Genomic DNA, 25,074 nt, shown 5'->3' on the forward strand with positions numbered 1-25,074 from the left:
AATCAAGACCACATGCTTTTATTTAAATAGGTCATTTTACACTCTTAAAGTTTTCATTACATGTTGCCTTTTTTTCTCGTAGCCAAAAGAGTGCAATCTTTTCTGTGGTGCTTATTCATTTTGTGGCTTTCTAAAGAATCTTTGTTTTTATGTGGTCAGTTCAGCAAACACATATTGAGTGTGTCATTTATACAAGGCATTATTAGGTACTTCAGACAGATCTCATTTAATCTTAACAATTTGGTATGGTCATGATATCTGTAATTTACAAAGAAGAAAATAATTTAAAGAAAATTACATAATGATCTATTGATGATGATGTAGAGCGGTGTGCCAATGTTTTTATTCTAATCTTCACAACAGTCCTATGATTTAGGGATTATTATCCTACTTAAAGAAACTGAGGCTTACAGAGGATCTTGCCCAAAGACTCACCACCAATAAGTGATCAAGCTGGGATTTAACCCCAGATGTTCTGAATTCATAATCTAAACTATCGCCTATTAGTCTGTTATTTTGACTCCCAAGTGTGCTGTTTCTGATGCATGTTCTCACCTTCCTATATTGATGACATAATTATTTAGTGGATTAAACATGTACCTGTGTAGAACTGTAGCCTCAGACCCGGAATATATCAGGAGTTTGACTTTGGTTTCATTGTCAACTTCTACTTTTTATCACTATTGGGAAGGAATAGATCATTTTGAGTCAAACATAGATACAAAGCTTGTCTCTGTGTCTCCAGGAACCTATCTACGTGCTTTTTCTTTCTAGTTGTTTTGTTTTGCTGTTGTTGTTTTAATGGGCAAATCAGGGAGAAATTAGTATGGAAATAACAGAAAATGTTTGGTAAAACTCAAGCAGGAACTTCTGCCTACCAGAGACTCCATCTACTCCAGTTTAAAGGCAGTTTCCAACTTGTGTCTTGCACCTTGGGTCAGCACAAATGAAAAATCATTCATCCTATATCCTCCCAATCATTTCCTTTGTATAACCTTTGGGAGTTTATAAGTGAAACAGAGTAAAGATATGTCCTTTACATTTCCTAACTTCAGTTATTGCTGTCCTTTCATCTTTAAAAATGACTTAACATTAGCCTTATTTTTAGAAAATGTCTTCTGGGCCTTTTCCCCATGTGTCGTCCAAAGCATTGCTAATGAAAGTGTGGCTCACAGACCAATCTACAAGATAAGTACAAAAACTGAGTGTAAGCATTTAGAAATACTTATAACAGTATTTAACAGAGCTTTGACATGAAAGCATATGATCTTTTATTTTACTTATTTAGCAGTCTACAACAGATTTGGAAAACAAACAAAAAGCTGTTCCTTTACCACTGTTAGAAGTGCTGTTCTAGAGCAAACAATTAGATTGTAGAAGGTATTAGTTCAATTAAGAACATGAAGGCTTCCTTGGTGATGATAGTTTCTAAAGTGAATTATTTTAATTTCTTTGCATGTTTTGGCTTTGTTATCTAACTCTTGTCTATAAACAGATGCTGAGAATGTAAACCTGGATGACTATAACATACATGTCATTGCAAGTGTATTCAAACAATGGCTTCGTGATTTGCCCAATCCACTCATGACCTTTGAGCTCTATGAGGAATTTCTTCGAGCTATGGGTAAGCACAGGCTTCCTGGATTCCACGGAAGGGCTATACTTGGGAAAGGAATGCTATCTTCATTATAGATTTATTTAGTCATCCTCTAGTGGTTTAGTCCATATAGGTCCAAAAGTAAGCTTTTGACAGTCAATACAGAACTGCCACTGTATTCTCACCTATTCATTTGTTGATTTTTGAGAGCTTCGTTAAAATGTCAGGATCCTAAAAGTTTTCTGAGTAAGTCAGTTAGTTGCTTCTCACAAAGAGATTGAAAGACTAAGATTACAAATTATAAACACATTAGAAAACTAAATAGATTTAAGGGCCAGCTTATATTCATTTAAATTGTGAATCTAGGCAAGATCTCTGCTATCTATTTTATGCCAGGCCTACTAGATGATGGAGTTTAGTTTTTCAGCACTACAGGTATGTAGGGTGTTGCTGAAGGCCTGCCTAGACGTGTTTAGGCCCTGAGGCATTACTCCTCAAATTCCTGTAAGACCAATTTATAAATTACATGGCAATTAATTAATTTTAATGGGGGAATCCACCTGCCACAAAATGCCTAAAAAACTAGGCCGTCTCTTTCCCCTTGCTGTAATAAGGATTACTGGGATATAGATTAAAACCAGGAGACTGCTTAGTGAATATAGAATTCAAGCAAAGGAAGATTAGTAGTAACTGTGAGTTGCTTGTTTTCTGTCATACAGGTACAACTATCTCTCCTAAAACTTTAAAATTTAGAGCCAGGCTGCCCTGCTTCTATCTGTTCAGGAGGAAGATACAGCATATAAGAGGGCGTATTCAATTTTATTTGCTGTCCTTACTCTTTCTAGGCCTTCAGGAGAGGAAAGAAACAATCCGTGGTGTATACTCTGTGATTGACCAGCTCTCTCGAACTCATCTCAATACACTGGAACGCCTCATCTTTCATCTAGTCAGGTAATTTCAAGGAGCAAGGAAAGATATGATAGTTTTGGGGTTTTTTTTTTGATTCTTTTAAATGAGGGAAGAACTCCTTCATTTGGAAAACTGACAGATCTTTTTTTTCCTATTTATAAAGTCAGCGACTCAAACAGGGGCTTACAGTTCCTTGGAGCAGAAAGCCTCAGCTGAGTTGGACTGCATGACAAGTGCTTCTCTGCCCTGTTTGAGCCATGTAACAACTTCAGCCTTATGGTGGCACTATGTAGCCTAGCCTGTTATCTCATTCCTGAACTAGGAAATAGACCTAACCTAATTCAAAGGAGGTGGGTTCAAATGGTGCTTGAGAATTGACTGACCAGAGACTTCAGGAGTGGTCTCTCTTCTCTGAGTATAAATATCTGCAGTAATTGGGTAGAAAGTTATGTTTATTTTTATTAGATAAGTATCTGGTAAATACTAGATAAATGTTAGATGAATATCTAATATGACTATCTGAAAATGCCTTAAAGTCTCTGCTGTGCATTGTTCAGACACGTTTATCAGGTGTATGGCAGTGAGTCAGAAATTTCCCTTGATAAGCTATCTGCTAGCCTATATTGCTTCAAGTAAGGGACAGAGTGAAAGTGCATTAAAAAAAAAAAAAAAAGTATATTTTCCAGAGGCAAAGGAATAGCTTTGGGAAAAGTCTACAAGTATCTTCTTTCAACTGATATGTATATCCTTCCAGTACTACGTGCTTGATGTCATACGTCATCTTTTTCTCATATCCTCTGCCTGTGTCCTTAGTATTTACCCTTTTTCTCTGAACTTCACTTGGTTTTTTTATTCCTTAGGATTGCTCTACAGGAAGAAACTAATAGAATGTCTGCTAATGCTTTAGCCATTGTGTTCGCACCCTGCATTCTCCGCTGCCCTGATACCATTGACCCACTACAAAGTGTGCAGGACATCAGTAAGACTACCACGTAAGGCCTGTTGTTAACACCTCCACAAGACCCCAGAAACTTCTGAGTCAGCGTAGCCACTTTATCCAGATATCGAACATAGTGAATGATTTCATAAGTTCAGATGTTTTTAAGAAGATTGTTAGACACCATTGGGTTTTCTTACGCTGAAGATGAAAATTTTTTTTTAGATTCTATTCAACTGAACACCATTTGTTTTGAAGGATCTTACTTTTTAAATTTAGCTTTTCTTTAGCAATGCTTGTAATCTCGAAAAATATTTTAGAATTTCATTTTACCAAATTATGTATACTTTGTATCTTCCCATAATTAGTCTAACTGGCTCCGAATCCCTTTGGCCTTAGTACTTCAGTATTTCTGCATTTTACTTTAACCTTTTTTGGTGGGCCTCTGGTTTCCTTCTAGATTGATGGTTCTTAACCTTGACTGCAAAAAGAGCTTTAAAAAAAATCCTGGTGTTTTTGTCCCATCCTAGAGAGTCTCATTTAATTGGTCTGGGGTATGGCCTGGGCTTTGCGACATATAGTCACTCCTCGGGTGGGTACTGAAGTACAGCCAAAGTTGTGGACCACCATTATAGAAACCTTGTCATAGAGCTCATATAATAAGGAATGTTGATTTTTCTTTCATTCTCCAACCATCTGCCACATTTAGCTGAAAAGCAGTCTGTGGATACTACACTTTATTTGACTTACTTCAGCTCCTAACAGTTTTCTCTTTTTCCTCCTGTTTCAGCTGTGTGGAGCTGATTGTTGTGGAACAAATGAATAAATACAAGGCTCGTCTCAAAGACATCAGTAGCCTGGAATTTGCTGAGAATAAGGCAAAGACCAGGCTGTCTCTGATTCGTAGATCAATGGTAAGATACAAGATGTGGAATCACAGGGGAAAATGGGAGCCTTCCTGGGGCTTTAAGTGTGCATTTATGGTGTAAAGAGAGATTATTCTCCAAACCTTTTTCACATGGAATGAGTAAAAAGAAACCACTTTAACTCAGGGTAATATAGATGCCTCATGTTTGATATTTTAGCCCTCTTTAGTAATATGTACAGAATATATATAGTTAAATGTGTAGAAGTTTTTAAGTCAAGTATTTGGGTAAAATGCTGGTGGTTTAATAATCTGTCCTGTTTTCTTTTCCTGTCCTTTCTGTGAAAATTTAACCTATCCTAATTTTTTTCTCTACTTCGTTCCACCATCTGTTCCCACCCTCAACCATGTCACCTTTGATGTTCCTGTTAATACTTGTGTGATGTAGAGAACTTAATCATTTGCAAGAATGTGATTCATAAGGAAATGGAATTCCATCTGTGAGTCTACTATTATCAAAGATTTCTTTAAGGATTTATTATTAGGTTTTGAGAAAAGCCTGGCAAAAATTTAATTTGTTTTCCCCATTTGCCTACTTTTCTGTTTAATGTCTTCCTTTGTAACCAGTGACCTATAGATAGACAACTTCAGTTCTCACTGACCAGTAATCAGTAGGATCTGGGTAACTGGGATGCTACTGCTGCATTAAAGTCCTATCATTTGCTACCATTCCCCTCAGCTGCAAAACAGAATTGTAGCAATGAAGACCCAGTCAGATTCCCAGTAAATCTCTAAAGGGAAGCAGGCTTCCCTGTCATCATGCTCGTGCTTTTCCAGGAGCCCAGCAATACTTCATCTATATCTTCGTGATTTATACTTAGATTAACATTAAAATAACTCTGTTTCTTTCTTTAGTGCTTAAACTGCCTGGCACAGAATAAGTCCTAACAAATATGTCTGTTGATTTAAATTAGTGAAGGGTCTTCTCTAAAAATAAGTACAAACATAGACCTTTTCCAGGCAGTCAAGTTTCTAAAGAAAGTTAATTGTAGGACACTATCTAAATCTTTTCCCTAGAAAATGAAAACAGAAACACTATTGAAAAGTGAAACCCTTTCTGGTAGTCTGAATTTTCAGGAGCTCAGTTCTAGGATGCCCAATTTAGCAGTGCCCATCTAAGAAGGATGGGGAGAGACCTTTTACTCTAAAACTGCTTTTCAAAGCAGCTAGACAAGCTGTGCTTTTTTTCCCCCTGATGCTGCAGAAGACAGATATATTCAGTCCATTGAAAGATTAAACCTTCTCTTTTAATGGGGCAATGACATGTACATTCTAACCTTCTGCTTTCCTTTTCATGTCCTTCCTAATCCAGAAACCTGTACTAATTGCAGTTAGATTTATGAGCATTACCCGCAATTCAGTCTCGGTATGTATTAATATTGCAATGTGTCATAGCCACTTTACATTATTGTCTACCATCCATCCAGAGTTGTTCTGCTCTGTCTATCATCCATGCCTGTCCACCTTCCATGTACCGCCCCAGTTCAGGTCCCACTTCCTGACCAGCCTTCACTTGTTTTTCTCTTACTCTTTTTCTTTAGAACCTTCCCTTTTCTTCCTTTGTATCATGCAGCTGAACAGTGTCCATTTATAATATACTGGTTTTGCTCTTTGTCAGATAAGCCTCTTTGTAGATTTCTTCTTTGGTTGGATCATTAAAAGGTAACATTGAAAGCGGCTTTGAGGTATCAAATTAATTTCTGAAGAACTTTGTTCTCATTGGTCCCCTTCACTTCATTACTTGAAATACCTATTACTACTACTAGCATCCTCCATCATTAGTGACGCTTATTTGTCCATTCATATCTGTGACTTTAATGGTGACTTCCCAGATATAGAATAATAGCTCTCATCTGCTTAGCATTTTTCAGACAGAGCAGCAAGCAAATGGTAGTGAAAAAATTGACAGACTGGTTCTAGACTTCATAGTATAAATATCATAGTATAATAGAGCTCATACCAGGATTTCATTTATTATACAAAAAAAAAGAAAGGAGAGATGGAAAGCTAAGAACACCAGTATATGTGGAAACTAACTTCAGAGGCTATCCATCTGTGGTTAACTAGTTCATTGAGGATCTCAATTTGCTGGGATATAAACACCGATCAGTTTTGCTTTTTACCTAGTAACTGCCTGCCAACTCTACCATGTCTGACTCCCCTTTCTGATTGGATGTCAACTGCCTTCACAGTGTCTTGTCACTATTCTGCAATTTTTAAACACTCTTGTCTTCATGGCAGTATTTAAGAATCAGTTTTCTCCATATTATAACTTGAGTCACAGACTTGATTCAGTTACTCTTTTCATTTTCTCTCAGGAAAACTAGACTTTAATCTGGGGCTGAAAACTTTTGGGGTGGGTAAGTAGGTTCCTTTTATTACACATGTCCGCCTTCCCTTTTTCTTGTGATTTTTCTTCCTCTAGTGTTGAAACTGGGAGGAGTGATACCGGGGGCAAAATCCTACATGATATCCCACTGTTGAGGTGGCAGTCCTCTTTCTTGGTTGTTCAGCACTGCTGTTCTAGCTCATTGTCAATAGCCTAAATGTAGGTGAGTGGGAACTTCCATTTATCCTGCTAACAGATCAGTCCTATCCCATGTTTACAGGCATTGGCAATCCCTTGGAAGATTTGGTTACATCTTTGGACTAAACCTACTAATGGCATTCACACCATGGGACTCTGTATGTCTTTTTTTGCCTCAGGACTTTACAGTCAAATCTACCTCCTAGTACCAGTTCTAGGGCCTACAGGCACATTAGGGGAAAGGTTACATTTTTCATACCTCTTGGAACCAGGTTCCAGGAACCAGGCCATTGTCTTTCCTGTCTTACTATCTCTCACTTCCCCCACCATACGCTCTCCTTATTTCTCTTTTCCCTTATGTATATAACAGAGGGGTAAATCAGTAAGTCTTTTGCCTATACAAATAACCAAATAGGGAATGAAATACCAGTCTGACTTTCTTTTAGATGACCATGATTCTTTGCCTCTGGATTTAAATATGACAACTTCTTTTTTCTCCAAAGAGGAAAGGAATGTCCTATTTTCATAAACTCTGTGTTCCCCTTAAAGTCTAGTAATCCTCTTTTCTTTTCAGCCTTTTTAGATTCACATTGAGGGAAGGTGTTAGGATATTGATGGTAGGAGGTGTCTCAATAAATTGGTATCTCTCAGTTAAACCCTTAGAGAAGAGTCTGGTACCAACTATGGTTGGCTTCTTAAGCTAGTAGATGGAGTACTTCATTATCCTCAGCTTTGGGCCTTAGCCACAATTTTGGAACAGGAAGAAAAATGCAATGTACTATTGCATTTGCATTTAGCTGTAGTAAAGGCTGTATATAGGCCCAGTTCTTAAGAGTATGACTGTGTCTAGGGAATATTTGGTATTTAGTAAGTATCCATGGAATTGAATCTAAGAATTAAATCTAGGGGAGATAGCAGTGAGTTTTTAGGATAACCATTACAAATAGACTAATCAAACTCAATAGTGTTCATTATTCATAGATGAAAAAAATTACTATTCCATAATTAAATATAGTAGTGACTTTTCTGAAATGAAGAGTGAAATATATTTATGAAACGTATGTTGTATTATTGCCAATGTGAACGGTCGTCTTGAGTTGGGTGTTGAAAGATGAATAATAATTTAACAAATGGAGAAAAGAAGGAGGGGAAAAGAGAATTCAAGAAGAAAAGAAGCATGAAACAACAATCTGTGAATAATAACTACCTGGTATAGCTAGAGCTGGGGTAGGTGGTGTAGAAGTGGCAGAATAATTTGGAAAGTAGATTGGAACCAGATGTGCAACATTAAGAATTTTTAATTTCTGGGGTGCCTGGGTGGCTCAGTTGGCTAAGTGTCCAACCTCGGCTCAGGTCATGATCTCACGGTTTGTGGGTTTGAGGCCCGCATCAGGCTCTGTGCCAACAGCTCAGAGCCTGGAGCCTGCTTTGGATTCTGTCTGCCTCTCTCTTTGTCACTCCCCTGCTCGTGCTCTGTCTCTCTCTCTCAAAAATAAGTAAACATTAAAAAACAATTTTTTTTTTAATTTCTTGGGGCTCCTGGGCAGCTCAGTTGGTTAAGCATCTGACTCTTGATTTTGGTTCAGGTCATGACCTCATGGTTCATGAGTTCAAACCCTACATAGGGCTCTGCGCTGACAGTGCAGAGCCTGCTCAGGATTCTCACTCCCTCTCTCTGCCCCTCCCACACTCTCTCCCTCTCTCAAAATAAATAAATAAAGTTAAAAAAAATGAATTTTGAATTTCCTGCTTTGAAGCATTTGGGAGCTATGGAAAGGTTTTTAAATGAGGGAGTGTCACCATCAGTGTGTCTTTTAGAAGATAACTGGTAGCATTCTAAAGAAGAATAGATTAGAGATAGGCAAGACTAGCAGTCATGTATCAGAAAGCTCTTGACTCATAAATCACTGAAATAGGTTGAATGCTGATCATTTCATTTTGAAATGATGTGGAAAATCTTTCTGCTACCATGCAGAAAGAAGGTCATTAGGTTTATGGAGCATAATCTTTGGCTAGGACACTCCCAGACTAGGATTTCAGAATATGATATGCTTCTAGTCTCATCCAACTATTCCTTTGCTATAAGAAGTGGTTTATTTATTTATTTATGGCATAATTCCAAACATAAATATTGATTTAGCACTATTTATGTTAATACAATATGAAGAATACAATTTGAAATAAATTTTACTAATCTGTAAAACTTTCACAAATCATCATCTTGAAAGATGTTACACACAAAAGTTTCCATAACCAAACAAAGTTGGGGATATAATGGATAACACTTCCAAAACTTTGACCATGGAATTCTTTTCTTCATAACGTATCTAGCTGAACAAGCATTCTAAGAAGGGCATTTTAAAAAAATGAACATTCTAATTTTTAAAATAGTATCAGTTGCTACTTTATTTACTTAGTTTGAAATTTATAAATTGCTCTAAGTCTTTTCAGAGATTTTACTGCTGTACTCATAGTGGCAGACCTTGTGAATTTTGCCTGTTGTAGGCTTATTAAAGAACTTACCTGCATGTCTCTTTTAGAAGTTAACATACCTTTGATTCTGTATTAACCCGTATAGGTAGATCTGCAGCGTTAAGTTTTGCAGTTGACTACACCAAAAGAAGCTAGAAATGTCCTTCCAAAAGTTAAGTATTAATAATTGGAAAGCCAGAAATCAATTGAAAATTGGCAGCTCTGAATGGTTCCAAAGGAAAGAAATATTCCAAGTGTGGACTTGCTTTCCTTCCAGCGAAGGGTTTTGTCATTTCCTTATGTTAATAATGTATAGTATCTAAGTCTGCTGTTCACATTCAGGTGACTTGAAATAATAAGAATCGGATTCAGAGAGTGAAGATTTTCTCAGAATATAGAAGCATTCTTATTGTTTCTGGTACTGACCAGCAGGTATTTTTATATTGTTGTCTTTTTTTTTTAAAGATATAATTGACATGTAATGTCATGTTAGTTTTAGGTATATAATATAACAATTTGCTAAAAGTATATATTGCAGACTTTTATATGATGATTTGCTATATGTATATATTACAGAATTTACCACAACAAATTTAGGTTACATCACCACACAGTTATAAATTTTTTTCTTGTGGTGAGAACTTGTAGTGTTGTCTTTGATAACACCACACCCAGAAGGACCCTATTCTTTCTATTTCTCCCTAAGCCCTTTCCAGAGATCGTCATGGTATGCATGAGGTATTACTTAGATCTCTGGAAAGGGGTTGTGGGAAATAGAAAGAGTAGGCTTAGATCTGCATGCAGTAAATATGCAAGGCCAGTGACAAGGAGGATACACAGGACCTTCTTGGGAGAGTAGGCAGAAGGAGAACAGCATTTGTGTTCTTTGTGTATTTGTGAGAAAAGCACCTCTTTCAAAGCTTTGGAATCTTCTCTCAAATGGGGACAAATGAAAATTATGTAGGGAATTATTATACATAGAATTGCATGGAAATGGAAGAACTACAGTAATATCTGGGAAGGGAACTTAATTCAGGAAGCCTAACAATTAGGTTTGAAGAATAAAAGGCAGAAGATAGGAAGTGAGAAAACATTAAGGATTATTGTGGTTTGGAATGATGGGGTTATATGTGAGAAAAGAGAGGTGAAAAGTTTACAAAACAGAGTGATCCTGGGGGGTTGTGGTTAAAGAATAAAAAGTACAGAATGCTAGACAAAAATGAATGCTTTTGGCTCCCTGTGTAATTTTTACTGCTAGAAGGGGATTACCTACCATTTATATTCTAAAACTCGACTGTTAAATAGTCTCAGTTCACTCTTTTATCTCCTTTTTTTTTTTTTTAATTTTTTAAAAATGTTTATTTATTTTTGAGACAATGCGAGAGACAGAGTGCAAGCAGCAGAGGGGCAGACAGAGAGAGACACAGAATCTGAAGCGGACTCCAGGCTCTGAGCTGTCAGACCAGAGCCCGATGTGGGGCTCAAACTCATGAACCGTGAGATCATGACCTGAGCTGAAGTCAGACGCTTAACCGACTGAGCCACTCAGGCGCCCGCTCCTTTTTTTTTAAATGAGATTTGAAGCTTCATTCTAGTTTTGTGTGTGCGTAGTAATGTACTTAGTGGTTTTAAAGAAACTATTTTCTTTTTTCTCACAGAACTTGGAGCTGAAAGATAAACTATTTTGTGTTTACCACTTTCAAATCACTGAAAGGTTGTTTTTTTTTTTTTTTTAAGAGAAAGAGAATGTATGCCAGTGGGGGAAGCAGGGCAGAGGGGGATAGAGAGAATCTTAAGCAGGCTTCAAGCTCACCACAGAGCCCAACCTTGATCCTACAACCCTGGGATCTGATCTTAGCAGAAATCAAGAGTCGGATGGCAAGTGAGCCACAGAGGCACCCCTGGAATTCTTTTATAGTATGTAATATCTTTTAAAATTAGCCATTTGATATATTTAAGATCACATATTTTTATATAAAAGAGATTCACATACTTTTTTCATGTTCATTGTGGAAAATTTTAAACAGGGTAGCGTGTAAAAGCAGGAAGCAAATCATAGATATCTATTAATATTTTAGAATATTTGTATTTCAGAGTGCCTGGGTGGCTCACTTGGTTAAGTGTCCAACTTTGGCTCAAGTCTTGATCTCACGGTTTGTGGGTTTGCAAACCCATTTGCACTGAACAGCTCAGAGCCTGGAGCCTGCTTTTGATTCTGTTTCTCCCTCTCTCTCTGCCCCTCCCCCGCTCATGCTTTGTGTGTCTGTCTCTCTCTCTGTCTCAAAAATAAATAAACATTAAAAAAAAAGAGAATCCTTTAGAATATTTGTATTTCCTTCGAAATTTTTCCTTATGTATATTTGATGAAGTTATGATAATACTAGGTATCATAGTTTTATATTTCTTTCATTAGGAAGACTTTCGTAGAGGTAAAACGTAATCTCAATTCAGTATTCTTAATCTATTTAGTAAACTTTTACAATTTTACTAAATAAAAATGAGACTACTTTCAATTCGTTTCCTTAAGGATACTTCTCTTTGTAGGCTGCATCTTAGACACATCTTTTTCCCTTCCCATTTTCTTCTGCAGATGATACCTATCCTCCTAATCCCACTCATTCATTCTATTTCATTTATTCGTATGTTTTCAACAAAAATAGAACAGTTCTGCCATGTTTCAGGCACTGTGCTGGAGGTATAGAAATGACAGTATCTCTGCCTTAGATAAAATAACAATCTAGCAAACAAATACATAATTGCAGTTCAGTTTACTAAATCTCGTCTGTGCAAAAAGCTGTAGCAACATAGAAAGCTGGTGACTAGTACTGCTTGTGAAAGTTGAATGAACATCAGTGGCCAGAATGGAAGATTTCTTGTTAAGAATGAAGGAAGGGGAGAGTAATAAGATATAATGAGTTAGTAACATTTTGGGCTCTTAAATTACAGAATCAGGAGTTTGGATTCAATTCTTTTTAGGTCTTGAGAGTCTGTCAAAGGTTTTTAAGCCAGGGAATAATACTACCAAACTTTTACCCATTACCAAAGACTTTCAAACCTTTTTAGGGAAAGGCAATGACTGTACTCAAGGGTAGCTTCCAGAATGTGACTATTAGGTATACATGGAGTAGCCTAAGTTATTGGCTGTTTTCAAAATAATCCTATATAAAAGCACCCCACAACTCATTGGCTTAATGCAAGCATGTATTTATCACTTACACATCTGTGGGGCAGCTGAGGTTTAGCTGATTTAGGGTAGACTGCAGGTTAGGTCCAGCTCTGCTCCACACATCTCTGATTCTTCTTGTACTATTGGACTCTTTGGGATATTTTTTTTTTTCATGATGTCTTCATCACGTGAATTGGTAAGCTCAACTGTGCATGTTTTTGCTCCCATAATGTCTGCTAATAAATGTCCAGCTGGTCAAAGCAAATCATATGACCAAACCCCAAATCAAGAAGGGGAGAATATACTTCACCTATCCTGAGGCCATGAGGAGGGTGCAGATATAATTCTATTCGGAAGGTTGGAGAATTGGAGCCAGTAATTTAGTCTGTCATGATCTTTGATACTTCTGACAAGGCCAGGAGGAAAGCTCAGGAACATGTTTCTTTACAAAGAAAGCAGAGTTTTTCCTTCATACATCCCCTCAAACAACTTAGTCCTTTTTTCCACCTAATGTGCCTGCTCAGCATCTGCTCATGATCCAAAGCTGAGTTTCCTTCTCCTTCATAGACGTTGGCCTTATGGAAAAAGGAGCATTAGTTCTGCTTTTACTAAAGGGAATCAGCTTATAGCTCTTTTAAAAATGCCATTAAGAGATGCAATCTTAATTCTTATTAAAATGACTTACCACTGGCTGTGGTATCTGGAATGAGGGAAGATTTCACATCTGGTATAGTCAATATACTTTTGATCTTATCCCTCAGATGATTTTGGATACTGTGGTCCTTCACCCAAAAGCAAGAGTTTTTAGTTTCTTACAAGTTAGTTGCAATATAGAATATGAAGCTACATCAACTAACATTTCATATTCTGGAATAAGATATTTGCAAATGACATCTGATAAAGGGTTAGTATCCAAAATCTGTAAAGAGCTTATCAAACTTAACACCCAGAAAACAAATAATCTAGTTGAAAAATGGGCAGAAGACAGGAATAGACATTCCATAGTCTTCCAAAGAAGACACCCAGATGGCTAATAAATACATGAAAAGATGCTCAACATCACGAATGGCTAAAATTAGCAACAGAGGAAAAAACACATGTTGGCAAAGATGTAGAGAAAGGTAAAATCTCTTGAACTATTGGTGGGAATGCAAACTGGTGCAGCCACTATGGAAAACAGTATGGAGGTTCCTCAAAAAGTTAAAAATGGAACTACGCTACATTCCAGCAATTGCACTGCTAGGTATTTACTCAAAGGATACAAAAATAGGGATTCAAAGGGGTACATACACCCCTATGTTTATAGCAGCATTATCAACAATAGCTGAACTATGGAATGAACCCGAGTGTCCCATCAACTGATGGAATGGATAAAGATGTTGTGATATATATATATATGTGTGTGTGTGTGTGTGTGTGTACATATATATACATATATGTGTACATATGTATATGTACATATATATATAATGAAATATTACTTGGTGATGAAAAAGAATGAAAGCTTACCATCTGCAGTGACGATATGGATGGAGCTAGCATGCATTATGCTTATTTAATAAGTGAAATAAGTCCATCAGAAAGACAAATACCATGTGATTTCACTCATATGTGGAATTAGGAAACAAAACAGATGATTATATGGGAAGGGGGAAAAAGAGGGAAGCAAACTGTAAGAGACTCTTAATGATAGAGAACAAACTGAGGTTGATGGAGGGAGAGGGGTGGGGATGGACTAAATGGGTGGTGGGTGTTAAGGAAGGCACTTGTTGTTATGAGCACTAGGTGTTCTATATAAGCGATTAATCACTAAATTCTCCTGAAACCAATATTACAGTATATGTTAACTAAAATTTAAGTAAAAATTTGGGAGAAAAAGTATATTCTGTGACATTAAAATCCATTGGTTTTTTGTACTTTCAATGGCTTTATAATGTCATAGGTGGGTCATTTGGGAAATATTGGATCACTAAGTTAGGCAGATCTTCCAAAAATTTTTTTTGTTGAAGTATTGTTGACCTATAGTGTTGTATAGTTTCAGGAGTACAACATTGTAATTCAGCAATTATATACATTACTCAGTGCTCAAATGTTTCCCAATACAGTATCAAAAATCACATTTGTTAGTATTACCACCAGTCTCTTCAGACAATCTTTTAAGTACTGGGTAGCTATCAAACTCACAGAGCAGTTACAAGTTTTCTAAAATTCCAATATTTGTTTGAAAGCTTGAAATTTTATTATAGACAACAAATATGGTCATGTATTTCACTTGAAATGATGAGCTCTCCTCATACATTTTTAAAGTAAATGTCTGCCACATATCTAAGTCTGAATAATCCTACTTTGTTGATTTTTATAAGCACTGTTTTATGAATAAAGCAGTTGTAATTCAGCTTGCATTTGAAACAATTGCACTCATATTTTTCTGAAGATAACTGGTCAGTATGTAGCAAGGTCCTTTATATGTACTTCCCATTTTATCACACAAAAAATAAAAAAAAAAATAGTGAACTTAAGGGTTAGGAATTAATAAAATCAATTCATACTACTTGATTAATGAAATGAAATTGACTTTTTAAAAAAGCTGCCATAGTAGCAAAAAATACCATGATTACTAATATAGTTTGGTACTGCTGCCTTGGACTCATGCAAAAATGTTAGCAGTTTTACCTACAATTGCTTTTGTGCAATTAGTGCAAATGTTAACAAGTGAGAAGGGCAAATAGCAACTTAGTATCTTGATTTTGATACTGCAGACCCTTTTAAATGGGTTTAGAGATATCACATAACCCCTGCCAGGGATCCACAGACTACTACCTAGCCTTTGGGAAACCACTGCTCTACATACAATACTGCTGACACACTGCATTGTACAGAAATATTTGACGTGGGTAATTCCTTTTCATGTGCAAGATACAAATACAGTCATATACTGGCTGTGTTTAAAGTACTTACTAATTCTTATGATCTGATGAGCCATAATTACAAGCATTGGGATTTTTGATCAGGCCTGTAACCTAATTATAATACCATTCAAAGTAACCAATATTCCAGAAAGCCTTGAATATAGGACCTGTCCTTATCAGGAAAGCAGACTCCTCAGGAAGAGGTCTGATAATTCACTTCCTTGCTTCCTATTTTTGTTAAAATCACTCACTATTGATATTTCGTCTTGGCCCAAAGTGCTATTTTGGGGTAAAATTTCTTCCTAAGAATTCTGAAATTTTTGTTTTAGCTAGTTATATACAGTCCTGTCTAGATGATGCATATTTTCTTCTTATATGTTCAACCCTTGGGTATATACTTTCCTTGGATCTTCATAAAGTATAATGACTCCATGGTGAGGGTAGTACATGTCTTTCCTCACATAGTCTTCAGGTTTTGTAAGGGCAGTGCAATCTAGTCCTTTATAACCACCACAAGTATCTCTGTCTTCATCTGTCTTTAACTATTTGGGCTTACTTTGACTCAGCATTGAATTTCTTTGTGCCTCATCGATTGTGCCTTGCCATTCCTTCCTGCATATTTCTGCCATCATGAACCTTAAAGCATTTTCAGAAGATATCAAAACTCTTTCATAGGCCTTATTCATTTTAACACTTTGCTATACCTTCTAGTCATATTGTTATCTCTTCAAGCCTTGGGAGAAAATGGAAATGTTAGTATCTTTATTTAGATCCTCCACATTAAGGCATTTGGTTCTCAATATTTTTGTTATGGTAAGGAGCCTTTTACAGACTGGTCTCACAGAGTAAAGAAACCTTTTATGGACTCACAGAATTCTGATCCAAATGAAATAATTAAGGATTTTTATTTCAGAATATCATTCTTAGAAAAAGTAGATAGTAGAATCATATAGACTTTCTCAGATAAAATATGGCAAATATATGTGATTAGATGACTGAATTCGCGGGTATTAGAATGTTTTAAGGGGCTCCTGGGTGGCTCAGTTAAGCATCTGACTCTTGATCTCAGCTCAGGTCATGATCTCAGGATCGTGAGTTCAAGCCTTGCATTTGGTTCTGTGCTGGGCGTGAAGCCTACATTAAAAAAAAAAAAAAAAACATTCTAAAAGAAGAGAGGGAGGGATCAGATAGTACTGTGTATTATGTGGTGAGAGTACTGAGGAAGAAATATTTAATTCTGCCTGGGCATACTGGGAAGGCCTGTGAGCCAGATAGTAAGGGAAGGTACAAAGCATACATGGTATAAAATATTTCTTGTTAGAAATTAATTAAAATAATAAGTCTGTGAGAAAAAACCAGGCCACAAGAAAAATCTCAAAGGCACAGAGAAATTATTGAGTAATTTAAAAATAACAATAAAAACACTATCTGAGTCTCTGGGACATGTACCTAAAGTAATGTTCAAATGAAATTGTGTTGCCTTAAAAAACTTATAAAAAGAAAAAGTAAATAACAAAATTAACTTAAGGAAAGCAGAAAGAAGAAAATAATGAAGGTAAAAGCAGGAAATAAATTAGAAACAACAAAAATGGTGAAACAAACTTGATTCTCTGAAAAACAAATCATTAGCTAATATAATTAAAATGGGAGTAGGCACAAATTTACAAGTAAGAAATAAAGATTATCATGGATAACTGAAAATTAAGAGACATAATTAAGACTACTATTGTTTTAGTCATCTATTACTATGTAACAAATTACCAAAAAGCTTAATGGCTTAAAGCAATAACAAACATTTATGATCTCATACATATAGTTTTGTGGGTTAAGAATTCAGGGGGCACCTGGGTGGCTCAGTCCGTAAGCGCCCGACTTTGGCTCAGGTCATGATCTCAAGGTCCGTGAGTTCAAGCCCCACATCGGGCTCTGTGCTGACAGCTCAGAGCCAAGAGCCTGCTTCCTATTCTGTGTCTCCCTCTCTCTCTGCTCCTCCCCCACTTACACTGTGTCTCTCTCTCAAAAATAAAGAAACATTTGAAAAAATTTAAAAAAAGAATTCAGGAGCAGGTTATCTAGGTGGTTCTGGTAAGATCTCTCATGAGCTTGTGTCAGAATGCCAGGGCTTCATTTATCTGAAGGCTTGACTGGGGCTGTAGGATTTACTTTCTGTATGTCTTACTCATATTGTTAGCTTATTGGTGTTTGTTGTTGGCAAAAACTCTTACTTAGTTCTTTGCCATATGGATCACTCCATAGGGCTACTTGAATGATTTGACTTTTTCCAGAGCAAATGATCTAAGAGACAGCCTAGGCAGAAGCCTACAATGTCTTTTGTACTCTAGCCTCAAAAGTTACACTGTGCTATTTCTACGATAATCACACACATCAACTCTATTCAGTGTGGAAGGGACTACATAAGGAAATGAACACTGAGAGATATGAATGATCAGGAACCATCTTGGAGGATAGCTAATGCAATTTTATTCAACTCTGAAATACTTTGAAATACAAGGTTTTCTAAGAAGCTGTCCTATGCCAAAGTGCCTCTAAAAGAGACTATCAATGGACCAGTTACCAAAGAAAAGATAAAGTTGTCTGAGAGTTTCCTCATATAAAAACACCAGACAAAAACAGTTCACAGAGGAATTTTACTAACCCTTTTAAAGACATAGTTACAATACAATTTAAGCTGTTCCAGAGCAAAAAGGGAAAAGGCCTTTTTTTGCAAAAAGAGTATAACATTGGTATTCACTCCCACTGCCTCCCCCCCAAAGAAAAACAAAAATTGCACACAAAAGAATTAAAGGCAGCGGAGTACAGGATGGGCTCTGGACTACTTTTGTGTATAAATCCCAGCACCAGTGTACTAGCTGTTATGTGATGGGCAAGTCATTTAATCCCCATGCCTCAGTTTTCTTTATAAATTGGGGTTAATAGTACCAAACTCCCAGAGTTAAATGAGTTCCTATTCAGAAAGCCATAAGAACAGCACTTGATACATTGATATATAGTATGTATGTTTATATGTATGTATGTATGTATGTATCAGTAAAATACTTGATATATAAATGTAGAACTGTGTCATCTGTTACAAGTTAATTGCAAGTTAAAATACTAGCAAGAGTAATTCAGTAGCTCATAAACATAAACCTTGACCAAGTGAGACTTAACCTAGGAATAAAGGGATGATTCTATATTAGGATAGCTATTAACATAACTCACCATGTTAATTGATCCTCATAGATATTTAAAAGGCATTTGAGGGGCACCTGGGTGGCTCAGTTGGTTAAGCAGTTAAACTTCCAACTCTTGGTTTCGCCTCAGGTCATGATCTCATGGTTTTGTGAGTTCGAGCCCTGCGTAGGGCTCAGTGCTGACAGTGTGGAGACTGCTTGGGATTCTCTCTCACTCTTCCTCTCTCTGCCTCTCCCCCACTCATGCTGTCTCTGTCTCTCTCAAAAATGAATAAATAAAAAAAATTTTTAAATAAATAAAAAGCATTTGAGGGGTACCTGGGTGGCGCAGTCGGTTAACTGACTTCAGCTCAGGTCATGACCCCATGGTTCATGAGTTTGAGCCCCACCAGGCTCTGTTGACAGTGCAGAGCCTGCCTGGGATTCTCTCTCTCTCCCTCTCTGCCCTTCCCCCACTTGTATGCACTCTCTCTCTCAAAATACATAGATAAAAAAAAAGGCATTTGATATAAGTATGTAGGTATTTTTTAAATTCTTATTAAAATAAGGATATATCTCTAATTCCTTAGCATGGTAAAATATATCTGTCTCAACCTCAAAGCCTGCATATTATTTAATGGAGAAACACTGAAAGCATTTTAATTAAAATCAGGAAAAGGCAAGGATGTCCATTATCCCCACTGTTATTTGACACTGATTAGAGAGGTACTAGCTAATGCAATTAGATAATAAAAGGGATCACAGGTATAAAATTTAAAAGAAGAGTTAAGATTATCATCATTTGTCGGGGCACCTGGGTGGCTCAGTCAATTGGGTGTCCAACTTCGGCTCAGGTCATGATCTCACAGTTTGTGGGTTCGAGCCCCGCATCTGGTTCTGTGCTGACAGCTTAGAGCCTGGAGCCTGCTTCGGATTCTGTGTCTGCCTCTCTCTCTGTCCCGCCCCTGCTCGCACTCTGTGTCTGTCTTAAAAATAAATAAACATTAAACAAATTTTTTTAAATAAAAAATTATCATTTGTCTTCTGACTGTATATATGCAAAACTCAAGAAAACTAAAAATTTATAGGTTTTAAGAGAATTTAATAAGGTGGTAGGGTGCAATTAATAGTTAATAACTTTGATGTATACAGCCAGTTAGATGATATAACGAAAGAAAAATCCCCATTTGTATTAGCATATTTGTACACACACGCACACACACATACACACATTAACATACACAACAGCAACGTAAAATACCAAGGAGTACACTTAATGAAGAAATGTGGGAAGAAGAAATAGGGAAGGTCGCACAAAGAAAGCCTTAAAACCCCAAGAATTACAAAAGAAGTCTTTAACAGTTGCATTTGGAAAAGAAGACTAAATTTTATAAAGGTGTCAGTTCTTCCTAGTCTATTCCCATTCTATTGTTGTTCTAATACCCAACAGCACAGAGAAGGGATATCTTATCAGATGCAGCTTTCAGACTGGTAGGGCTACCATGGGCTACACTTGGCATTAGAATCACTTAGAAGGATGTGGGACAGGAAGCACAGTATGCCACCAGACAATTTAAGGTCTTCTTCTTCTGCCAGAGTCCTTGTAGCAGTCCATGCTGCCGTACAACTATCAACGATTTAGTTATCTTTAGCCTCCCAAGTCACAGCTCTGAAAAGAGAAGATCTGAATCTAGTGACTGAGACCCATTCTGCCTTAGAAGTTTCATTCCTCCACAGGCATCAATATCTTTTGTAAAATTCTATAGACATAGTTTCCAGGGTCCCTGCAAGGAATATGTCTGATTACAATAGACTCTACACTCAGGGAAGTCCAAATGTGTGGCTTCCAACCAGATATTTATAATTTATTATTTCTTCTTCTCTAAATGCAACTTACCAATCAGGGTAATTTTTTTCCAGAGGCAATGTCACTTAATAACCTCATTTTCATGCTGTCTTTACCAGGATTCCAGGGATCCCTCAGCTAGAACATTGACCAAAGATCAGATTTTCACAAATAAGGGAAGAGGTTGTTGTTGTTGTTGTTGTTGTTGTTGTTGTTGCTTTAGGTTTTTATTTTAATCACCCAGTGGTCATCATGACAAATGTACTCTTTAATCCCCATCACCTATTTCACCATCCTCTACCCACATCCCCACTTGTAACCATCAGTTTGTTCTCAATAGTTAAAGAGTCTGCTTCTTGGTTTCTCTTTTTTCCTTTGTTAGTTTATTTTGTTTCTTAAATTCCATATATTTAAATTCCAAATACTGTATAGTATTTGTCGCTGACTTATTTCACTTAGCATTATACTCTTCTAGCTCCAAGTTGTTGCAAATGGCAAGATTTCATTCTTTTTTATGGCTAAGTAATAATCCATTGTATTTATATAATACATCTTCTCTATCCATTCATCAATTAATGGACAGTTGGGCTGCTTTGGTATCTTAGTTATTGTAAATACTGCTGCTACAAACGTAGAGGTGTATATATCCCTTTGAATTAGTGTTTTTTAATTCTTTGGGTAAATACTCCATAGTGCGATTGGTGGATTATAGGGTAGTTCTAATTTTTAACTTTTTGAGGAACTTTCATACTGTTTTCCACAGTGGCTGCACCAGATTGCAGTCTCACCAACACTGTACGAGGGATCCTTTTTCTACACATCGTCACCAACACCTGTTGTTTCTTATGTTTTTAATTTTAGCCATACAGACAGATGTGAGGTTATATCTTATTGTAGTTTTGATTTTCATTTCCCTGATGATAAGTAATGATGAGCATCTTTTCATGTATCGACTATCTTTACATCTTCTTTGGAGAAATGTCTGTTCATGTCTTCTCCCTATTTTTTAATTGGATTATTTGGTTTTTGGGTGTTGAGTTGTACAAATTCTTTATATATTTTGTATACTAACCCTTTATCAGATATGTCATTTATGAATATCTTCTCTCATCCCATAGGTCCCCTTTTAGTTTCATTGATTGTTTCATTGTGCAGAAGCTTATTTTTATGAAGTCCCAATAGTTTATTTTTGCTTTTGTTTCCCTTGCCTCAGGAGATATATCTAGAAAGAAGTTGCTACAGTGATGTCAAAGAGGTTACTGCCGGTGTTCTTCTCTAGGATTTTTATGATTTTAGGTCTCACATTTAGGTCTTTAGTCCATTTTGAATTTATTTTTGTGTATGGTGTAAGAAAGTGGTCCAATTTCATTCTTTTGCAAATTGCTATCTAGTTTTCCCAATACCATTTGTTGAAGAGACTTTCTTTTTCTCACCAGCCATTATTTCCTGCTTTATTTAAGATTAATTGACCTTATAATTGTGGTTTATTTCTGGATTTTCTGTTGTGTTCTACTGATTTATGTATCTATTTTTGTGCCAGTCAGCTTTGTGATACAACTTGAAGTCCAGAATTGTGATGCCTTCAGCTTTACTTTTCTTTTTCAAGATTGCTTTGGCTGTTTGAGGTTGTTTGTGGTTCCATACACGTTTTAGGATTTTTCTAGTTCTGTGAATAATGCTGTTGGTATTTTGATAGGGATTGCATTAAATGTGTAGATTGCTTTGGTTAATAATAGATATTTTAATAATATTTGTTCTTGTAATCCATGAACATGGAATGTCTTTACATTTCTTTGTGTTGTTTTCCATTTTCATCAGTGTTCTACAATTTTCAGAGTCCAAGGTCTTTCACGTCATTGGTTAGGTTTATTCTTAGGTATCTTACTATTTTGGTGTAACTGTAAATAGGAATGTTTTCTTAATTTCTCTTTCTGCTTCATTATTGGTATACAGAAATGCAACAGATTTCTGTACGTTGATTTTGTATGCTACAACTTCAATGCATTTATTTATCAGTTCTAGCAGTTTTTTGGTGGAGTCTTAGGGTTTTCTATATATAGTATCATGCCATCTGCAAATACTGAATGTTTTCTTTCTTCCTTACCGATTTGGATGCTATTTATATCTTTTTGTTGTCTGATTGCTATGGCTGGGACTTCAGTACTGTGTTGAATAAAAGTGGCTAGAATGGACATCCTTGTCTTGTTCCTGATCTTAGGGGAAAGGCTTTCAGTTTTTCCCCATTGAGTATGATGTTAGCTGTGGGTTTTTTATACATGGCCTTTATTATGTTTGAGGTACCCTCTAAATCTACTTTGTTGAGGGTTCTTCTTATGAATGGATGTTGTACTTTGTCAAATGCTTTTTCTCCATCTATTGGAATGAACATAGGGTTCTTACCCTTTCTCTTATTGATGTGATACATCACACTGATAGATTTGTGAATATTGAACCACCCTTGCAACCCAAGAATAAATCCTACTTGATTGTGGTGGATGATTTTTTTAATATATTGCTGGATTTGGTTTTCTAGTATTTTGTTGACAATCTTTGCACCTATGTTCATTAGAGAAATTGGCCTGTAGTTCTCATTTTTTAGTGGTGTCTTTATCCAATTTTGGTATCAGGATAATGCTGGCCTCATAGAATGAATTTGGAAGTTTTCTTTCCTTTTCTGTTTTTTTAAATAATTTGAGAAGAAAAGGTATGAACTCTTCTTTAAATGTTTGGTAGAGTTCATCTTAAAACCATCTGGTCCTGGACTTTTGTTTTTTGGGAGTTTTTTGATTATTGATTCAATTTCTTTGCTGGTAATTGGTCTGTTCAAATTTTCTATTTCTTCCTATTTTGGTTTTGGTAGGTGATCTGTTTCTAGGAATTTGCCCATTTCTTCCAGGTTGCTCAGTTTGTTGGCATATAATTTTTTATAATACAGTGAAACTTGGATTGTGAGTAACTTGTTCTGTAAGTGTTCTGCAAAACGAACAAACATTTCTAATAAATTTTCACTTGATAAATGAGCTATGTCTTGCAATATGAGTAGTACGTGATGCCAAACATCTCATGAGCACAACTGAGCCAATGGTTCTTCTCTCTCTCTCCCCCGCCCACTGCGGGATTGTGGGTAATCGTCTCCCATACTTGGATGCTCGGTCTCAAGCTGCGGTGTTTGGCAGAAATCTGTGATTTTTCAGAACATTGGAAGGTGCCCACAACTGGCACTTGTGTATTTTTTTGTCACTTCAGATCACTTATAGACAGTCCTTTGCTTTTCCATACAAGATTAGCTTATGAATGCTTTGCTTCATTCTAGGTCAGGCTGCCTGCAGATATAGACCGTTTCCTCTGCTGCCTTATTGCCAGTTACATTACATACAGTTTATGACAAGAGTTTATTAATACTGTACTGTAGTCAGCATCTATGGGAGCATATACAATGGCCCCCCATGCAGAAGAAGATTGAAATGAAAGGCAGTTAAGAAGAAGGAGATGATTAAGGTGGAGGTTAAGGAAATCATGGAAAAGTGTGAATGAGGTATGCGAGTGGCCGAAATTGCAAGATTTTATAAGAAGTCCACATCTGCATCTCGTCTGCAGAGGAGAAAAAGGAGGAGGAATCCCTCATGTGACATGAGATTAGGGAGATTTGTAAAATGTGGGAAACAGTGCAAGATTTTGTGGAAAAGCACCACCCGAATAAGGCTGTAGCAGTGTGAGCAATGAATCTGTTTAATAACAATGCAATGCCCCATTTCTGTGAAATCCTCAAAAGGAGGTCAAAGCAAGTATCATTGGATAGGTTCCTTGTTAAAGTTGCAGGAAAAGAAAAAGATTCCATTGAGCCAATAGATAGCAATGATTCTGCTAGTGATAGTGAAAGTTGTCCTACACAATAACCCTCCTCTCTCTTGTCGCCCTCACACTAGCCACAAAGGTTTTCAAAGGTAAGTGCAGGTTAATTTGTTTACTTTTCTTTATATTTTGTATTTTCTTTCTTATTTTGTATTATATTACAGTATTGTAATCATTTTTATACGGATATTTTTGGGTTGTGGAGCAAATCATATGAGTTTCCATTATTTCTTACGGGGAAATTCACTTTGATATACAAGTGCTTTGGGTTACAAGCATGTTTCTGGAATGAGTTATGCTTGGAAACCTAGGTTTTACTGTATTCTCTTATAATCCTTTGGAGATCTGTGGTGTTGGTTGTTATTTCTTCTCTTTCATTTGTGATTTTATTTATTTGAGTCCTTTCTCCTTTTTTTTGCCTTTCTCTTTTTTTCTTGGTAATTCTGGCTAGAGGTTTATCAGTTTTGTTGATCTTTCCAAAGAACCAGTTCCTGGTTTCATCCATCTGTTTTTTTAGTTTCTGTATCACTTATTTCTGTTCTGATCTTTATTATTTTCTTATTTCTGTTTGTTTTAGGTTTTGCTTATTCTTTTTCTAGCTCATTTAGGTGTAAGTTTAGTTTATTTATTTGAGATTTTTCTTGCTTTTTGAGGTAGACCTGTATTGGTATAAACTTCCCTCTTAGACTCTCTTTTGCTGTATCTCAAAGGTTTTGAATTGTTGAGTTTTCACTTTCATTTGTTTCCATGTTCTTTTTAAT

General features: G+C 36.4%; 1 protein-coding gene across 11 annotated transcripts in view; it reads left to right on the forward strand.

Moving 5' to 3' along the window:
• MYO9A (myosin IXA) overlaps positions 1-25,074 on the forward strand; it is a 282,129-nt gene that overhangs the window by 232,703 nt on the left and 24,352 nt on the right. For 9 of the 11 annotated variants that reach the window (XM_078448833.2, XM_078448830.2, XM_078448837.2 and 6 more), the window contains 5 exons: positions 1,496-1,624; positions 2,443-2,548; positions 3,367-3,498; positions 4,234-4,357; positions 5,681-5,734. In XM_078448833.2, the coding sequence (XP_078304959.2) occupies positions 1,496-1,624; positions 2,443-2,548; positions 3,367-3,498; positions 4,234-4,357; positions 5,681-5,734 (545 nt within the window). The remainder of the gene's footprint in view (positions 1-1,495; positions 1,625-2,442; positions 2,549-3,366; positions 3,499-4,233; positions 4,358-5,680; positions 5,735-25,074) is intronic. The other 2 variants (XM_078448835.2, XM_078448839.2) reach the window with 1 other exon arrangement.

The sequence above is a fragment of the Panthera onca genome, chromosome B3 (assembly GCF_046562875.1).
Source record: "Panthera onca isolate mPanOnc1 chromosome B3, mPanOnc1 haplotype 2, whole genome shotgun sequence".
Taxonomy (NCBI): domain Eukaryota; kingdom Metazoa; phylum Chordata; class Mammalia; order Carnivora; family Felidae; genus Panthera; species Panthera onca.